Below are 18840 nucleotides of genomic sequence, written 5' to 3'. Positions count from 1 at the left end.
ATACCACAAACCTAAAAACACATAAAAACAAAACAAAACAAAAAAAAAAAAAAAAACAACGAAAAACAAAATCTACAACCGCCAACAGCCAACCTAGATCAGTGTACCCTTTGGGCCTCCGAAAGGAACCAGCATTCCCAGACCCCGCTTCGGACTTCTGGACTCCAGAGCCATGAGCCAATACATTATTACAATACAATACATACAATACATTATTAAACTACCAACCTGTGGGACTTCTTCATGGAAGGAAAAGGGAAGCAAAATATGATTATATATGATTCCTTTATGGATGTTTTTAAGCTCACTTCTGGGTTCCAAAAGAAGCTCGGATTCTGACCAGATGATACTGGATGATTGGTAACCGGAACTCTCTGCACACTGCTGTAGTCAGCCACTCATAGTCCTCATAAACCCAGCCACTGTCACCTTACAAACCGTTTGTGGTTGGTCCTCCAAAGCCTGGACACTAAGGAAAGCCTCCCAGTAATAAGAACCTTGCTCTGTAAATGAATTTAGACAGTTTTCCAGGATATTATGAGGCAGCGCGTCATTCGCATGACATTTCTCGATAGCTTACTAATGCTGAGAAAAGTGAATGTGGATTTAAATACCCAGAGGCCAAACTAGAGCTAGATCATGGGAGGCAGCAAGCCCGTCATTCATATTTCTCCGCCTCACCTCTTCCTCCTAATAGAGGTTGGGTACCAAATAACACGTACTCCAGACTAATTTAATTACGGAGGAGATGTGACAGTTGTGTAAGACTTGGGCGTGGAAGTGGACGCTGTCAGATAGCAGCACTCAAAAAGGTCTGGTCCTTCTGGCACATGCATTAGTAGAGTGATCGGTAGCTCTATGTTACTGAAACAGTGGGCCTACAGGCTGGCCTAAGAATCATGTGTTTCCAATAGAACAGAATTCAAATGGAACTACTACTACTACTACTACTACTACTACTACTACAACTACTACCACTACCACTACTACAACTACTACCACTGCTGCTGCTGCTACTACTACTACTACTTCTACTACTACTATTATTACTACTACTACTATTACTACTACTTCTACTACTATTACTACTTTTACTACTACTACTACTTCTACTACTATTACTACTACTTTTACTACTACTACTATAACTACTACCACTGCTACTACTACTACTACTTCTACTACTACTATTACTACTACTTCTACTACTACTATTACTACTACTTTTACTACTTTTACCACTTTTACTACTACTGCTGCTGCTGCTACTACTACTACTACTGTTGCAATTCCAATAGAATGCTCTCTGGCTTATTGTAGCAAGTTTCTCCCGACAACACAATTCTACCACATTGTGGTATTTCATGGTATACAAACTTCTCTCTGATTTTCTCTAGGATTTGTGTGGTCCCAATATTCTTTTGCATGTGGTAGTATCAGATAGTTGCAAAGCCCTCAAAAACTATGAGTAACTGAACCCTTGTGCTGCAGTCCACTCTGGGGCTCTTCCTAGTCCTTTAACACTCCCAGGTGCCTGTACTACTTTGTAGTGTAGGGAGGGAGACTTCAAAGCTAGCAAAGGGACTCGGTGGCTTTTAGGGTGTGATGGTGAATTTCATATGGGAGGGGTAGCTTTGCTGGATCCTCCAGGTAGTGAAGATGTGGGGGGAATGGGAAGGCAGCATTGATGGAGATTCTGCAAATATATGATGCTAGAAATCCTCAAGAGCATGGACTTAATGGGTAATTATGACCACATTCCTTCACTTGGGAGATAAGACGCTCATTTATGCTGCTCCAAGATTTGCCCTGAGAGGGAATATCTTGGAAAAACGAACTAGATTACACTAAGAGTTCACCTCGGATCTAAAGTCTAATTTTTTTCTATACTTTCAAATGACCAGAGTCCGAATTTTAGTAGAAAAGGACAAAGGCCATGACGTGAAAGTCAGTCCAAAAACCAGGGACAAATCTGAGAAGACATGTGGTAGAAAGACCTTGTAAAGGCAGAGAGAACAGTTAATGCAAAGAAACCTTCAACAAGATTCCAGATCCCAATCAAAAGCAAGAAGTCGACTTCTGGGGTTGAAGACAAGAGAAGGTTGCAAGTGTGTAAAAGCCTCCATCTGCTAATTATCTCATCTAACCTATCAGGTTACACCTAGAACAACAAACCATGTGGGTGTCGGGGATACAGCAAGAGTCCATTATACATTCAGGGGTGGTGGGAAAGCCTTCATTTATCTTGACTTCAAAACCACCACAGCAAAACCCTTGGAGATGGAGTGTGGGAGGGTTTGCCCTGACAATCATCTGTTCTTCCACAGGAAGGAGCTAGTGCCAAGGGAAGTATGGAGTGTCGAAAGCACGCGTGTGGTTCAGAAAAGTTTTGAAGACATGGTAGAATGACCAGGGATGTATCATACCAAGCAAGAGCTCTTCCCTGAGAGGAACCCTATAAATGCGAACAGTATGGGGACTGTCTTTAAGTGTATTATAATGCTAAGTGCAGGCCCTCGAGACCTGGAGTCTGCCCTGCATGCAGACCTATGCAGGGGTTAGGTTTCCTGGTTTTGGAGGAGGAAGAGGAGAACTACAAGAGGAAGAAGATGATGCAGGAGGAGGAAGGAGAAGCTGCCATGGGTTAGATGAGCCATAAAAACATGGCCCCAAGGGCCCACTGTTTGGAGTTAAGAGCAGCCCAGATCAAACATAGCAAGTAATAACTTGGGGTTATCAATAGGAAAGTAAATTCTAATAGCATGGAGGGGAGGTATCCGCCCAGCTCTTGTGCTGTTTGTGGCTTATTGTAAAAATAAAGGCGTATGTGTCAAAGGCAGAGCAGATTAAAAATAATTTCTATAACAAAGGCAGAAGATTAAGTAATTTCTACAACAGGGACACTTCCTGCTTTCTGAGGGGCTTCGAAAAAAATAGAGGTACATGCGCACCTCCTAAGGGCTGCGAGAAACCATTCGGGGTTCACCATTCCTTTTGAGTTGTGAAAACGCTCAGGAGAGACTCTCCATGAACATCCAGTGTGGGAAAGCCATTGTTTCTGCACAACTTTTGGGGGTACACATGAGAACACACACTGAGAAGCCCTATGCAAAGACTATAAAGAACGCGCTAGCAACTACTATCGCACTACTTCGACTGTGAGCCGAGAGAAGTCTTCCGGAGCTGGGGACCGAACCCAGGGCAAGCGCTCTACCACTGAGCTAAATCCCCAACCCCTATTGTTGTTGTTTTAACTGAGGCTCAATCAATCACTATTCAGGATCTGGAATCTGTCACCACTTAAAATCCTGGAAGGACCCGAGGTCCTGAGCGTCTTTATTGTCTTTACTGTTAATCTAATCTGGCTAATTGGTTCTGAAGATGACTTCTTTCTTTGAGTGGTGGCCAATCTTGGGCCATGAAACCCAGCCATTGGCCCTGCCCACATGATGCGCGTCCTTTACTCTGGGGAACAGAGCCTGTTACATTTTTTCATAGTGTTTTAGTGGAGACTACTTGGTAACATCCCTAACAGACCCTAGTCTTCTCAACAGGTGTCGATTTTCCTGTGACCTGCTAGCGGTCACTCACTGCCCAGCGTCAGGCCACAGGCACATATTTTAACCATAGCACCAATCTCTTGAGGGTAAGAAAACCATGTGACAGTAATACAGAAACCCCCGAAACTTGGGTGGCCCTCATGGAACAAGAATGCATTTGTTTCTCACAGAAAGTCTGCGAGTTCTCAATTAGTGGCTTAGAAATACTAGTGAGGGAATAAATGCTTGTGACCTTAAGGGTCACTGTGGCATCAAGAAAAGAGGATGGAGTTCACTGACAGCCACTGTTTACTTCGAAATAGTTTATTATGTGAAATTCACTTTAATAGTTTTCCTGTGTGTGTGTGTGTGTGTGTGTGTGCGCGCGCACATGTGTGGTACGTGGAGACAGAGAGGTCACTAGTACCCTTCTCTATCTCTCTCTCCTTCTCCTTCCCTCTCCCCTCCCCCCTCCCTCCCTCTCCCTTGTCCTCCCCCCTTCCCCTCCCTTTCCCTCTCTCTGCCTTTTCCCTTGAGAGTTTCTGTCTGTAACTGATGCTTACCAATTTTATGGCTAGGCTAGCTAGCCAGCAAGCCCAAGAAATCCCTCTATCTCAGCGTCTTTCCCTCTAAACCCCACTCAAGCATGAGAATCACAGGTGCAGGTAGCAACATCTGGATTTCTTCTAACAAAAGTACAGAGGGTCTGACCTCAAGGCTTCATGCTTGCACAGCAAGCATGGTTAGGTACTGACCATTTCCCCAACCCTTTAGCAAGAATTTCTAAAGAAGACTGTAAGATGACTTCAAATAAAAAAATTGGGGCTGGAGAGATGGCTCAGCGGTTAAGAGCACTGACTGCTCTTCCAGAGGTCCTGAGTTCAAATCCCAGCAACCACATGGTGGCTCACAACCATCTGTAATGAGATCTGATGCCCTCTTCTGGTGTGTCTGAACAGCTACAGTGTACTTATATATAATAAATAAATAAATCCTTAAAAAAAAATTGAGAGAAGTAAACAGTGTAACTATAAAAGAATGGTCCAGGAGGAAGAATTAATAAATCAATATGAAAAGAAAAGAACAGACAGGAAGGACTCAAAGGAAGATATGGAAAGGCAGAAGATCAAAAAGCCTCGAGTAGTTTTATATACTAGCTGAATCAAAGAATATGGCATCCTCTGAAATAAAGATATAATGGAAGTCATATCTGCCGTGCATAGCTAATAGAATTTCCATAATGAAGCCAAAGGCAGTGTGTGGGAGCTGCATATGCTTACCTACCTGTTATCTTAATTGCAAAATTCTAAGTAAAGTTTTAATAATTTAATCGGTACATCAAAATGTTAAAGCAGGGCCAAGAATTCCTCCAGCAGTTTTAAGTGAGAAACAAAGCTATTCCTCCAATCCTTTGTACACAGAGAAATACCAAAGGCATAGGATTCTACAACGGGCAAAGAAAACAAAAGCACGCTTTTAATGCTCTTTACAGGTCACTCCGATAAAAGTTTCAGCAAAACAGACCCTTGTCGTTGATTCTTTTAGATGACCACGCAGTAACGAAACTCTCGAGCAGGCAAGATGGTTCAACGGGTAAAGGTGCCTGCCATGCCCTGACCTCAGTTCAATTCCTGGGACCCACATAAAAGGTGAGAGGAGAGAGCTGACTCCACAAGATTGTCTTCTGACTTCCCCTACAAGTGCCATGGCGCTCACAGCCAAACCCCTTCGTGAGGGTAAGTCAAAACGCAAAGTTTCAATTGAGAACTGAATCCCCACAGAGAGGACTTGTCTGTGTAAGAGACATCTGCCCAGTAGAGGCCCTTACTGGTAAAGGTGGGAGCTAAGCCAGTACACCGCGGTCCCACCTACTGGTTACCGATCAGCCTCAGCCTGGAACTGAGGGACGAGTATAGAAGCTGATACGATGATAATCCACAACAACAAATGGGGATCAACAACAGAGCAACAGCGAATGAGCGTAAGATTCATGTAGTGCTTGATTAGTACCAGTAACGGGCAGGTTACATTCTTAAAAGGATCCCATTCATGAAAGTGACTAAAAAAAAAAAAAAAAAAAAAAAAAAAAATCAAAGGAACTGTGCAAGACCTAAGGAGTAAGGAAATGAAGAAATGAATAGAGAAAAGAATGGACTCTAGAAGACCCTCTGAACAAGGATAAGCAGTGTTCTTATACCTAAATTCTTCTTTTTTTCTTGGTTCTTTTTTTCGGAGCTGGGGACCGAACCCAGGGCCTTGCGCTTCCTAGGTAAGTGCTCTACCACTGAGCTAAATCCCCAGCCCCCCTAAATTCTTCTTAATTAAAATTTTCAGATAGGCTTCAAATACCTGTCAACCCAATGCAACCCACTCAGAACTCTGAGGATTTTCAATGAAATGTGCTATATGCATCGTATATGACCCATCCACAAAATAGAGCGTGCAACGGTGAACGGAATCATATCGACACATCGCACCGGAGCCATCTTGGTGGCTCACACCAGTGTTGGAGGAGGCCCTGCTTCAGATTTACCAACGACAGGGACTGAGAAAAGTCACACGAACCCTGTCACAGGCAGGAATCTCAAAAACTCTGAGTGCATAGAGGAAGCAGAAAGTAGGCTGGTGGGTCCTCCAGCTGGGGTGAGAGCAAGACAGGCGGATGCTTTGTCAGTGGGGATAAAATGTCTACACAGGAGGAAGACTTTAAGAAGTCACTGCAACATGTTTCCTATAGGAAATAGCCACATCTTGTGTCCTCTGAAACATTGTTTAAAGACAGAATTGGAAGGAATGAAGTAAAACAGTAATAAAGAGCACGAGAGAAAACTTACGCTCTGGGAGAGGTAAGCCCAGGGGGATGAGAGGAAAGGCAAAGACCAAGAGAAAAATGTCCTTCAAAAAGCAGATGTGGACTGGGGAGATGGCTGGGTAGATAAAGAATCCATCACTCAGGTATAATTAAAGTCCTGAGCTCAAATCTCCAGAAGCCAACTAAAGGTGGGCATGGGAAGGCACACCTGTAATTCCAGGGATCCTACAGACACTGGATGTGGAGACAGAACCCCCAGAAGTTCTGGGCCAGCTAGCCTGGGGTATGCAGAGTGAAAAACAGGGGACACCTTTAAATAAAGTGGAAGGAAAAAACAGGCATCTGAGGTTGTCCTCTGATCTCTGTATCATGCATCCATACACACAGATACATACTACACATACACATACTATACACATACACACTATACACATATATACACTACACACACATGCACACATACACATTCTACATGCATAAAAGCACTATGCACACACACATAATACACATACTATACACATAGACACTACCCACAAATGCACACATACACACACACACACACACACATGGACACATACACACTATACAAACATGTACCCATATACTACACATGCACATACTATGCGCATACATCCATATGCACACATATAAAAAGGTTAAAAGTAAAATAAAGCACATCTGATAAAAGATTATTACCTAAAACATACAAGGATTTGTTTTTAGTTCTTTTTTTTTTCGGAGCTGGGGACCGAACCCAGGGCCTTGTGCTTCCTAGGTAAGCGCTCTAACCACTGAGCTAAATCCCCAGCCCCAAGGATTTGTTTTTAAATAGTGGCACACAACCCAGATTTTAAAATTGAGGAATAACCTGAAAAAGACACCTCTCAAAAGACACTAAAGAGAAAGTAAGTCTATAAAAAGATTTTGGCAGCAGGGCTGAAAAGATAGAGCAACATCAAAGGCTAGGCTCAGAACCAAATGTCCAGATCTCAACAGCATATGCCATTGAGAGACTGTTAATTAGAACAAGACACCACTGTATCACCATATTCTCTTATCATCCTGGTGACACCAGGTAACTATCCAAAGCAATGGAAGACTGGGTCCCCTTACAACCTGAGCAAGAGTGTGGACAGCGGCTGTCTTCCCCACTGTTCAAACTGAGAAACCGCTGAGCCCTCTTTCCGTAACTAAATAGATAAGCTGTGCTTGACATGGACAGCGGAATGGGTATTTTCTATGCTCTGAAGAAATACGCTATCGAGCCAGCAAGAGGCATCAAGAAGTCTAAAATAAATCCTTCCAGTGAAAAGGAAACTGTCCGGGGATGGGGATTTAGCTCAGTGGTAGAGCGCTTGCCTAGCAAGCGCAAGGCCCTGGGTTCAGTCCCCAGCTCCGAAAGAAAAGAAAAAGAGAAAAAAAGAAAAAAAAAAGAAAAAAAGAAAAAAAAGAAAAGGAAGCTGTCCGCAAGGCTTCGTGGTGCATGATCCCAATTATACAACTTTCTGGAAAAAGCAGACAGCAAAAGGTGGTCGTTTAGGGATCGTGGGGAGGAGGGCAAGTGGGAGAGCACAGAGGATTCTCAGGTCAGTGAGACTTCCCTACACGATACTGCAGGGATGGGCGTCTTTGTACAGAACCCAAGTGCAAGCGGGTCTATTCCTGGAGCAGATGCATCTCTGCTACACCAGCGGTTGACCCTCATGGGAGGACAGACAGCAGGGGCTATGCACGAACACTGATTTCTGCTCCGTTTTGCTATGAATCTAAAACTGCTGCCTTGAAAAGTTGTTTGATTTTTTCTAAAAAAAAAAAAATAATAATAACAAAAAACAATGTTTGAGTGACTGGAGAAATAGCTCAGAGGTTAAGAGCACTGGCTGTTCTTCCAGAGGACCCGGGTTCAATTCCCAGCAACCACATGGTGGCTCACTACTGCCAGTGACCCCAGTTCTAGGGAATCTTCTCTGAGTCGCCCTCTTCTGACCCCTAAGGGCACCAGGCCCACAAGTGGTGCACAGACAAAGGCAAGCAAAATACCCATACAAGTAAAATAAAGTTTAAATTTTAAAAAGATAAATCTTTTAAATGCTGTTGGTAAGTTCTGTATTTACCACAGTTTGAAAAATTAAAGATTAATAGATTAAAATATTAAAATATGCCCACATAAAATAATCAAACTTCAATATTGATATCCCATTGAATTTCATGAAGTTTGCTGGTATATACATATCTATATAGATATCTATAGATAGATTTAATATACATTAAATAAGGAGGCAAGGGAGTTAGGGTGGATAGGTTAGAGGGGGGGAACGGGAAAAGAGTTAGTGACATATTTTAATTAAAACTAAAAAGAACAGCAAAGCTTGCTGGTGTGTTTTTAGATTCTATACTGCAATTATTCTTTTTCTGTTTTTTTCCAGTGTGAACGTAGCAAGCAGAGAGCTCAATTATCTGGAAAAGGGCTTCCAGGTTAATCCTTTTTTCTACTTCAACTCACGCATGCAGCACGAGACTGGAAGCAGTTGGTGTACAATCTAGTTGTCCTTTATTGAAGGAGATCCACAAAATGCAAAGCTATGCCAACCTTCTACTCTTCCCCCTGAAGAAGAGTTCTTAGTTATGTCAACATATAAAGGAGATGATGCCTGATATTTTGGATGTTGCTGTATATTCTTAAATTTCTACTTTTTAAAAAAAAAATTATTTTATGTATGAATACACTGTTGTTGTCTTCAGACACACCAGAAGAGGGCATCAGATCCCATTACAGATGGTTGTGAGCCACCATGTGGTTGCTGGGAATTGAACTCAGGACCTCTGGAAGAGTATCTGAACTGCTGAGCCTTCTCTCCAGCCTAAATTTCTACTTCTAATAAACCAGAAAGAGAACACTCCAAACTCCAACCATGTTGATATCCTGCCTTCACCTTTCAAAAGATGCATTCCACAACGTCAACAGACTAGCGAACCTCAGAGCTAGAGGCAAGCACCGGGCTGGCAAATGCTGGACCGCCGGACTCAAAACAGCTTGAACATCACAGCCTGTCAAGTTGCTGAGCCCTACTTGATTGCAAAACTCGAGCAAGACTCTGCCCTTTCCCAGCTTCCACATGCACCTCTGCAATCTCTGAGCTTGGGGTTTTGTGGCCTGATGTCTTTTCTTTCGTATTTCTGGGCGAATAATTATTGCACGTGCATCGTGTTGGAAAAATTATCTGTGGAAGCTGGGGTTTTCTGAGTTTAAGCAGTTTGCAGAAACTGTTGGGAGTGTTCTTTTGGGGTACACTGAGCTTTATTATGTGCACAACAGACCTACTAGAAAGGCGCCCCCAAACTCAGGGAACCCGTGTTGTGGAGCGCTCACCGGGTCCTGATGCCAGCAAGGCCCCCAGCTCCGCCAGCAGCAGCAGCAGTGTGTGCAGCATGGCGCCCAGCATGGCGTCTCCTGGAGTACCTAGACAGTTGTAAAGCCGTTGCATGGAGCCGTGGAGCACGTGCCAGGGCCCACCGAGGGCCACGTTCTTGGAGCGCCCTAACCCCCCTACCGGGTCTCCATCCTCTACTACCCAGACAAGCTCCCAGAGCTCCCTGCTTAGAAACCCGCATGCGCAGGACTGGAGAGGTTGTGATGGCACCCAGAGGTCAAAAGACTACACAACATATGTGCGTACTCTTTCTAAGGCTAAACTAAAATTGCTCTTTAAGATGTGCGCAGAAAATTTTTCAAGAAAGAGTAAAATGATTTTCTTACTTGGAATCTACAATTCCATAGGCACACTGTTCCCATGGCTTCGCCGCCAGGCTTCCTTGCAACCTGGCTCTCCAGGACACTCCAACTAAAATTCCTATAACTTCCTCGTTAGAAACTTACCCGTGCGGTTAATTAATTTATACAGCAATGGCAGATCCTTGACATTCTAAACCACCTACATTTCAGCCCTTGTCCTAGCTGAAATGGCAGCGCCGTAGTCACATGTTTCTAAAGAGTCCTTCCTCGGCATTTCTGAGGGCTTGTGGTCTTCAACACTGCCTTACTTCCCACCAGGGCTGGCTCACCAGTGTCAGTGCATACCCAACTGTTAAAATACTCGAGCATCCTGAAAAATGGAATATTCTATTTTTGAATGTGTTTTCCTTAGTGCAGCCACCATGCTCATTTGGCAAAAGCCCTAACACTGAAATTAAGAAGAATCCAAATAGTTGTGTATTTTGAAAGTAACAGGACAAGGAAAATTTGTTGTAAATGTTTTTATTTTAATATGTAATATATACACAAACAAAATATTATTTTAAAAAACTAATGAAATTCAGTTAATATACCTATTATTAAACTTCTTTATGAAAGATTATGAAAAAATTTAAGTGTTTAAAATTTTAGTGTCAATATCATTCCTTTCAAAGTACAAATTCATTTTAATACAGCTGAGAGAGTAATCACAGAGACCAATATAACTTCTGTAGTTATCTAAGGAAGCCATTGTTTCCTTCCTTGCTCCAGCCTAATTGTTATGAAAATATTAGTCAAAAGAGACAGGATCCAGCACACCACAGTAAATGTAAACATTCTAAATGACTTAATATCAAGCTTTGAAATTCAGATTTTAAAGTGCTCATGAATTCTCAAGTGGTTTTGTAACACCTCAACTCTTGGAAGGTTTTCTCTGTGCTCCTGCTCGGTCGACTGATGCCCATCTGCTTGGGTATAATAAACGCCTCGTACCATACAGTGTGCACTTCGATTAAAACAACGCGATTGCAATGCTTTACCATGATGCATGAAGAAAACTGAAGAGACAAATCAGCTCCTATCGTAGTCATTACAGTTGAAGAGATTTAAAAATGGAAGGCAATAACTGATTGTGTTAAGTCGATTTCTATCAAGGTTATCATAGTTGAAAGATCATAAAAAATGGAAGGCAATAACTGAGTACACGCCGTGTTTCATACTTTCCGAGTATATCATGATCTGGCAACTGTAGTTCCCGTGTATGCATTCTCCTTCCAGGTACCTGCTTCTCTGTGTACTAAGAGACCTAAGTCCACATAAATGACTGTTAATCCATGCAAGGTGAAAATGCAAATGTTATTGGCAATTAGTCTTCCTAAGTTAATACACGTTCAAATGGTAACTGGGGTCAAAAGGTCAGGATCACATTTAAGCGCATGATGACAAGTCTTACACTAATGCAGTTAATTTGAGAATCATTACAGTAACGTGTTCAAAATAACTTAATCCACATCGAGTGCATTAAATTCACAAATGGCCATAGAAAACATTTAAATGATGGGAACATTCGTTTTAAATCCCCGGAGTGCCTGCAGCGTTCCTGTATTTCTCCAACCCCACTGGGCTTCTGTGTTAATAAAGCTTGTTTTGTGGTAATTTGTGTTCATTCACGGCTGGAAGAGAAAGGCTTTTCAAGAAAACATCAGAAAAAAAAAACCACATTTGCTCAGTTCCCTGAAGACTTTTGAAAAATAAGACTCTGCTGTCAGGTGAGGGAGCTATATAAAGGAGGTGCAGGAGCTGGCCGGGCCGGAATCAAGTTTCCCTGAGAAGGTATTTTCGGTTGTGGTGGAGGTGGCCTGTGAGGGAAAAATGAGTTAGAGTGTGGACTGCAGAGAGTAAGGCCGGATTCATGACGAGCGTGACAACACCATCCTCAACCTCTCTGACAACAGACAAGGGCACTGTCCACTTCATGCTCTGAGATTATTCTCTACTTGGTAGTCAGTGGCTAGAAGGCCCCAGGTGTATCTGTGCATAGAAGACCAGAGGTCAAAGTCAGGTGTCTTCTTCAGTTGCTCCCACCCTTATTTTTGACTCTGACGCTCACCGATTGGCTAAGCAGGCTGGCAGTGAGCTTCAGAGCTCCGTGTCTGTGCCCATTTCCCCAGTGCTGAAGTTGCAGGCATTGGATCCTGCCAGACTTTAAAGTGGGTGCGAGGGATCGGAACTTAGGTCCCTTCTGCTCACATGGCAAGACGTTACCTCCAGAGCTCTCTCCCAGTCTTTGTCACTACCTCATACTCATGTTACTTCATGATCAGTGAGGTAAGAAGGTTGCAGCTTTTGTTTGTAAAAGAAAAAACCTATTGAATGATCGAATCAAATTGTAAAGGATACATGGTAAGTGGGTGAAAAGGATGTTTGTCATGCTATGGAAATGAATGGACAGCCATGGTGCAAGGGACAGCCATGCCACAAGAGACAGCTACACTGTAAGGGACAGCTACACTGCAAGGGACAGCTACACTGTACACTGCAAGGGACAGCCATGCTGAAAGGGATGGCCCTGGGCCTAAGTGCACAAGCAGTGACTAAGCCAGATGAGTCTGAGAGGAAGGCGTGAAGTGGGGAGGAGGGCATGGTGAGGGAAATCTAGAAGGAGTTGGAGAGGGATGGAACCAATATGATCAAAATATACTGTCTAGATTTCTGAAATTCCCTAAGAGTAAACAATTAAATTGAACTACACACAGGAAAAAAGTCCTGGTCTGCAGGCTTTCTGCAGTAGACCCGAGACAAAGGCTTGGTTTCAATCATTAAAAAGAAACAGTTTCCCCTCCAAGATCCATACTTTACTAGCCATGGGTAGCTGGCTAGGTTTCCAGTGCCGGCATGATTTCCCTCCTGTGGAGTGGGTCTGAAGCACAACTGACATTTTCCTACACTAGTACAACCCCTAACTGCATTCTGAATATCTGTCCTTATACCCACAGGTAAGTATAGCCCTCGCCCTTCAAAGGACGATCTTGTACCACTGAGACCATTACAGAAGTCACACGTGGTGGAAATGTAGAGAACAAGCACCGTGTGATGTCCCAACTGATTCCTTTACAACACAACTCCCACACCAGGGCTCAGGAACCACTGTAGAGGGAGTAGACAGAATGGAAGAGCTAAAGCCATGGTTTTCAACCATGGGTCATGGCCTGTTGGGGTTTAAAATGACCTTTGCACAGAGTCACCTGAGACCACCTAAACTGTAGTTATGAATAGCAACAAAAATATTTTTATGGATGTGGGTCACCACAACATAAGGAACTGTATTAAAGGGTCACAGCACTGGGAATTAGGAGTTTGTCGTGAGACTGTGTCTCCTACATAGAAGCTACATCTATGAAGTCTGATCAGCGTGACTGCCTAAATATGACCTGAATAAGGATGACATCAATATACATGCTACATGGAGGAGAAGGCTCATGAAGCCTCAATGTTACATAAAGAACTACAGGCAACTAAAGGAATGCTCAGAAATAGATTTCTCCAGGGAAGAATACAGGAATTGGTTATGTAACACCAAATGGTCAGCCCTGAAATCACATATACACGTAACATTATACAGGGTGCAGAGTCTGTATTTATATCTTTAGGTACAGATAGAGATAGACACACACACACACAGAACAACGACAACAACAACATTAAAGAAAAAGAGAACATGAATTTAAACAAGAGTGGGGCATGAGTATATAGGAGAGGAAAGGAAAGGCAAAAATAATTAAAATCTCAAAAGCATAAAAAATTTCAAAATCTAAAGTAAACAGGACAATAGAACACTTACTAATTAACGTATGTGAAGCTCTGAGTTCTATCCTTATACCAAAACATAAAGGAGGGAGGAAGGGAGGGAGGGAGGGAGGGAAGGAGGGAAAAAAGAAGAAAGCAAAAAAGAAAACCAGAGAGGGAGTGGGAATGGGGAGGAAGAGGGACAGGGATAAAATCTAACATAATACTTTATTGGAGGCAACGTGGAGTGGAGGCAGTGAGCAGTGTGTGACACAATGGAGATGGTGAGCAGTGTGTGACACAATGGAGAAGGTGAGCACTGTGTGACACAATGGAGATGGTGAGCAGTGTGTGACACAGTGGAGATGGTGAGCAGTGTGTGACACAGTGGAGATGGTGAGCAGTGTGTGACACAATGGAGAAGGTGAGCACGTGTGACACAGTGGAGATGGTGAGCACGTGTGACACAATGGAGAAGGTGAGCAGTGTGTGACACAGTGGAGATGGTGAGCACGTGTGACACAGTGGAGAAGGTGAGCACGTGTGACACAGTGGAGAAGGTGAGCACTGTGTGACACAGTGGAGATGGTGAGCACTGTGTGACACAATGGAGATGGTGAGCACGTGTGACACAGTGGAGAAGGTGAGCAGTGTGTGACACAGTGGAGAAGGTGAGCAGTGTGTGACACAATGGAGAAGGTGAGCAGTGTGTGACACAGTGGAGATGGTGAGCAGTGTGTGACACAGTGGAGATGGTGAGCAGTGTGTGACACAGTGGAGATGGTGAGCAGTGTGTGACACAATGGAGAAGGTGAGCACGTGTGACACAGTGGAGATGGTGAGCACGTGTGACACAATGGAGAAGGTGAGCAGTGTGTGACACAGTGGAGATGGTGAGCAGTGTGTGACACAGTGGAGAAGGTGAGCACGTGTGACACAGTGGAGAAGGTGAGCAGTGTGTGACACAGTGGAGAAGGTGAGCACGTGTGACACAATGGAGAAGGTGAGCAGTGTGTGACACAGTGGAGAAGGTGAGCACGTGTGACACAGTGGAGAAGGTGAGCAGTGTGTGACACAGTGGAGATGGTGAGCAGTGTGTGACACAGTGGAGAAGGTGAGCACGTGTGACACAGTGGAGATGGTGAGCAGTGTGTGACACAGTGGAGAAAGTGAGCACGTGTGACACAGTGGAGATGGTGAGCAGTGTGTGACACAGTGGAGAAGGTGAGCACGTGTGACACAGTGGAGATGGTGAGCACGTGTGACACAATGGAGATGGTGAGCAGTGTATGACACAGTGGAGAAGGTGAGCAGTGTGTGACACAATGGAGAAGGTGAGCAGTGTGTGACACAGTGGAGATGGTGAGCAGTGTGTGACACAGTGGAGAAGGTGAGCACGTGTGACACAGTGGAGATGGTGAGCAGTGTGTGACACAGTGGAGATGGTGAGCAGTGTGTGACACAGTGGAGATGGTGAGCAGTGTGTGACACAGTGGAGAAGGTGAGCAGTGTGTGACACAGTGGAGAAGGTGAGCAGTGTGTGACACAGTGGAGATGGTGAGCACTGTGTGACACAGTGGAGATGGTGAGCACGTGTGACTCAGTGGAGATGGTGAGCAGTGTGTGACACAGTGGAGATGGTGAGCACTGTGTGACACAGTGGAGATGGTGAGTAGTGTGTGACACAGTGGAGATGGTGAGCACGTGTGACTCAGTGGAGATGGTGAGCACGTGTGTGACACAGTGGAGAAGGTGAGCAGTGTGTGACACAATGGAGATGGTGAGCACGTGTGACACAGTGGAGATGGTGAGCACGTGTGACTCAGTGGAGATGGTGAGCACGTGTGTGACACAGTGGAGATGGTGAGCACTGTGTGACACAGTGGAGATGGTGAGTAGTGTGTGACACAGTGGAGATGGTGAGCACGTGTGACTCAGTGGAGATGGTGAGCACGTGTGTGACACAGTGGAGAAGGTGAGCAGTGTGTGACACAGTGGAGAAGGTGAGCAGTGTGTGACACAGTGGAGATGGTGAGCAGTGTGTGACTCAGTGGAGATGGTGAGCAGTGTGTGACACAGTGGAGATGGTGAGCAGTGTGTGACACAGTGGAGATGGTGAGCACGTGTGACACAGTGGAGAAGGTGAGCACGTGTGACACAGTGGAGATGGTGAGCAGTGTGTGACACAGTGGAGAAGGTGAGCAGTGTGTGACACAGTGGAGATGGTGAGCAGTGTGTGACACAGTGGAGATGGCGAGCAGTGTGTGACACAGTGGAGAAGGTGAGCAGTGTGTGACTCAGTGGCGATGGTGAGCACATGTGACCTAAGAGAGAAGGTGAGCAAATGTGACATAAAGGCAGAAGCAGGGAATTATAGAGATGGAAAGGTTCAGTCAAGGGTAAGGGCAGAGGAAGGGATCAGTGGAAAGAGTTAATCCAAGTCATGGTTGGATAAAAAGAACCCTAAGGAAAGTACTACTTTATAAGCTTCTTTAGAATTATACTGCAAAGACAGAAACAGTTAATGGAAGTAGCCTAGCATGATGGACCAACTAGATCCACTCATTCATTGCTAGAACCCACAGTTATTACACAGAAACACTCCAGTGCCAGGTAGAGGCTGCTTACTACAAACTGTTGATGGGAGGCCCAAGAGGCCTTCAAAGCAATGTAAGTTACTGCCATTGCTCTTGGTCGCCCACCAGAACAAAATGATAAAACCATACTGGTGAAGGCAACACACACCGAAGTTACAGAACACAGATAAACTAGCTAGACCAGAACTGGGACCTTCGCTCCTGCTAGGTACCTTCTGCATTGCTGGAGTGTTTTGCGGACTCCTGGTGGAGAAAAGCAATCAACAGTCTTTCCCACCCAGAGACCCTGCAATAGCACAGCATAAACCTGCTGGGCGAGAGGTGCCTACTGAATCAACAGTGTCCCATAGGGGTAACCAGCTGCTTTCTAAACAGACAGAACTCACGTTTCCCACTCCAAACCTGGTCAGACTTTGTCTAAGAGTCGGAGACCCTAGTGGGAAAACTACTGCTTCTGCTGTGTTAAATGGTCACACCGCCTGACTGCCCACCAAAGAGTTCTACCTATACCCAAATGCTGCTCTCTGCCTTGGTCAGAAAAACTTCCCTTCAGTGAGTACTGGAGAAAGCCGACACTCCACCCAGTTGGCCGGAGTGCTGAGATTATGTGACTACTGCGTACCCTGAACGGGACAGCTATGGAAGTCTGAGAACTGGAGGCTATAAAATCTTGTCTCCTGGAGGTGATGTGGCTCTTCCACACCAGAACTTGCTGACCTGAAGGTTACCCAGAAAAGAGCTGCCCAGGAATAAGCCCTAGACCTAGGCCCCCTACATATATAGCAGATAAGCAGCTTGGTCTTCATGCGGGCCCTAACAACTGGAGCAGGACTTGTCCCTACGCCTGTTGCCTGCCTGTGGATCCGGTGCCCCTAAATGCACTGCCTTGTCTGGCTTCAAAAGAGAAAGGGAAGGTGGAATGGGGGGAAGATTTGCGTGGGGGGAAGACTGCACTGATTTGGGTTGCAAAGAAAATAAATAATTTTTTTAGAAAGAATAAGCCCATCCTATCGGCGTCCTATCATGTATGTGGGAGTAATTCACGGTATCTAACCCCGCCCTCAGGAGCAATAGGAGCTACAAGTTCCTGGGGGCAGACTGATCCTGTTCCTCAGCTGTTAAATACTTTCCATTTTACTACTGTCTTACTTCACTATATTTCTCTTTTTTTTTAATTTAAAAAACTACGGGTAGATTTTGGGTGGGACTGGAGAGAAGGCTCGGCAGTTAAGAACAACTGCTGCTCTTTCAGGAGACCTAGTTTCTGCTCCCAGTATCCGGATGGTGGCTCACAGCCATCTGTAAGTCCAGGTCCAGGGGATCTGACATCCCTTCCGGCCTCTGTGAGTACTAACACACACGGTGCACATGCATGCATGTGGGCAAACACCACACAAAAAACACGATAAATGTAAGTGTTTTTAAATTATGGGCATCAAATCAGTACTTAACATGATGCGAGCTCTGTGTTTACACAGAAGACTGAAACTCGTATCCCTCATATAGTACCCAACCTGACATTTAAACAAGCCATTGTATCTGCACCCACCCATCTCAATACTGAGACTCTAACCTGTGGTCACCCTGACCTACCTCTGCATGGACCTTGGTACCCCTCCCGCCCACACCACAGTAGAGCGAGCACTGTCTGGGAAATACCTCTGCTCACACAGTTCTCTCTTTATGCTCAGTAGGATTCCAAGGCGCTCGTCCCAGAGAGTAAGTTATACCTGCAGAACCTACAGAACACTACCCCATGACTGGGACGTAGAGAACTCTGGAGTGGGAGAGTCAGATACATTTCCTATGACAAAGTGCAGGACCACAGTTCATGTGTCCTTTAAATTTTGCATTTGGGCTATTAGCTTCAGTTCTGATGTTTTTAAATTCTAGAATCTACATTTTAAAAAAAAAGTTTCTAGTCCTGTACTGAAATTGTCAATTGGGACCATTAACATGATCAGAATTATTCTAAGACCAATGTCTGATGATTGTTAAAAACAACAACAAAAAAAAAAAAACCCTCTGATTCTCTTTTTACGATGTATGATTTAGTTTTAGTCATAATTTCTATATTCCAACCTGGCTCTTCTGTGTAGAAATCAATTAGGTAGAGGACAACTCTGGTCCTGGGTCTCCAAAAAAAGCCTGGGAAGTTTGTCTCGGGACTTCCCCTGGCTAGAACTATACTTAAGCCTCATCTGCCCTCTGAGCTCCTTGAAAGTTCTCAACCCCCTAGTTCTTCACTTGAAATCAGGACAAGTAGGTTCATCAGTAACAGAAAAGTCTTCCCCACAGCCAGTCATCTGTAAACGTCCTTCTGCTTTTGGCTCTGGCTGCATGGCCCCGCCTCCTCCTCAGTTTTTCCTATCT

At 44.4% G+C, this 18840-nt stretch overlaps 3 protein-coding genes across 5 annotated transcripts in view; all 3 read right to left on the bottom strand.

Moving 5' to 3' along the window:
• Adam32 (ADAM metallopeptidase domain 32) overlaps positions 1-9921 on the bottom strand; it is a 109831-nt gene extending 99910 nt beyond the window's left edge. Inside the window, exon 1 of one of the 2 annotated variants that reach the window (XM_087588716.1) lies at positions 9722-9921. Coding sequence is in view for 1 of the 2 variants with exons in the window: in NM_001170582.1 (NP_001164053.1) it covers positions 9722-9794 (73 nt within the window). In the remaining variant the exon portion in view is untranslated. 2 annotated transcript variants of the gene reach the window in all.
• Positions 1-18840, bottom strand: part of Erich1 (glutamate-rich 1) — a gene marked incomplete at its 5' end in the record, with an annotated part of 52793804 nt that overhangs the window by 8502442 nt on the left and 44272522 nt on the right.
• Positions 10591-18840, bottom strand: part of Adam9 (ADAM metallopeptidase domain 9) — a 79010-nt gene continuing 70760 nt past the window's right edge. For 2 of the 3 annotated variants that reach the window (XM_087587944.1, XM_087587945.1), the window contains one exon: positions 10591-11943. In XM_087587944.1, coding sequence (XP_087444070.1) covers positions 11850-11943 — 94 coding nt within the window. In that variant the 3' untranslated portion in view covers positions 10591-11849. The remainder of the gene's footprint in view (positions 11944-18840) is intronic. The other variant, NM_001014772.2, reaches the window with a different exon arrangement.

The sequence above is a fragment of the Rattus norvegicus genome, chromosome 16 (genome assembly GCF_021556685.1).
Source record: "Rattus norvegicus strain SHRSP/BbbUtx chromosome 16, alternate assembly SHRSP_T2T, whole genome shotgun sequence".
Taxonomy (NCBI): domain Eukaryota; kingdom Metazoa; phylum Chordata; class Mammalia; order Rodentia; family Muridae; genus Rattus; species Rattus norvegicus.
Note: the sequence above shows the minus strand (reverse complement) of the source record. Positions and strands in the feature narration are given on the sequence as shown.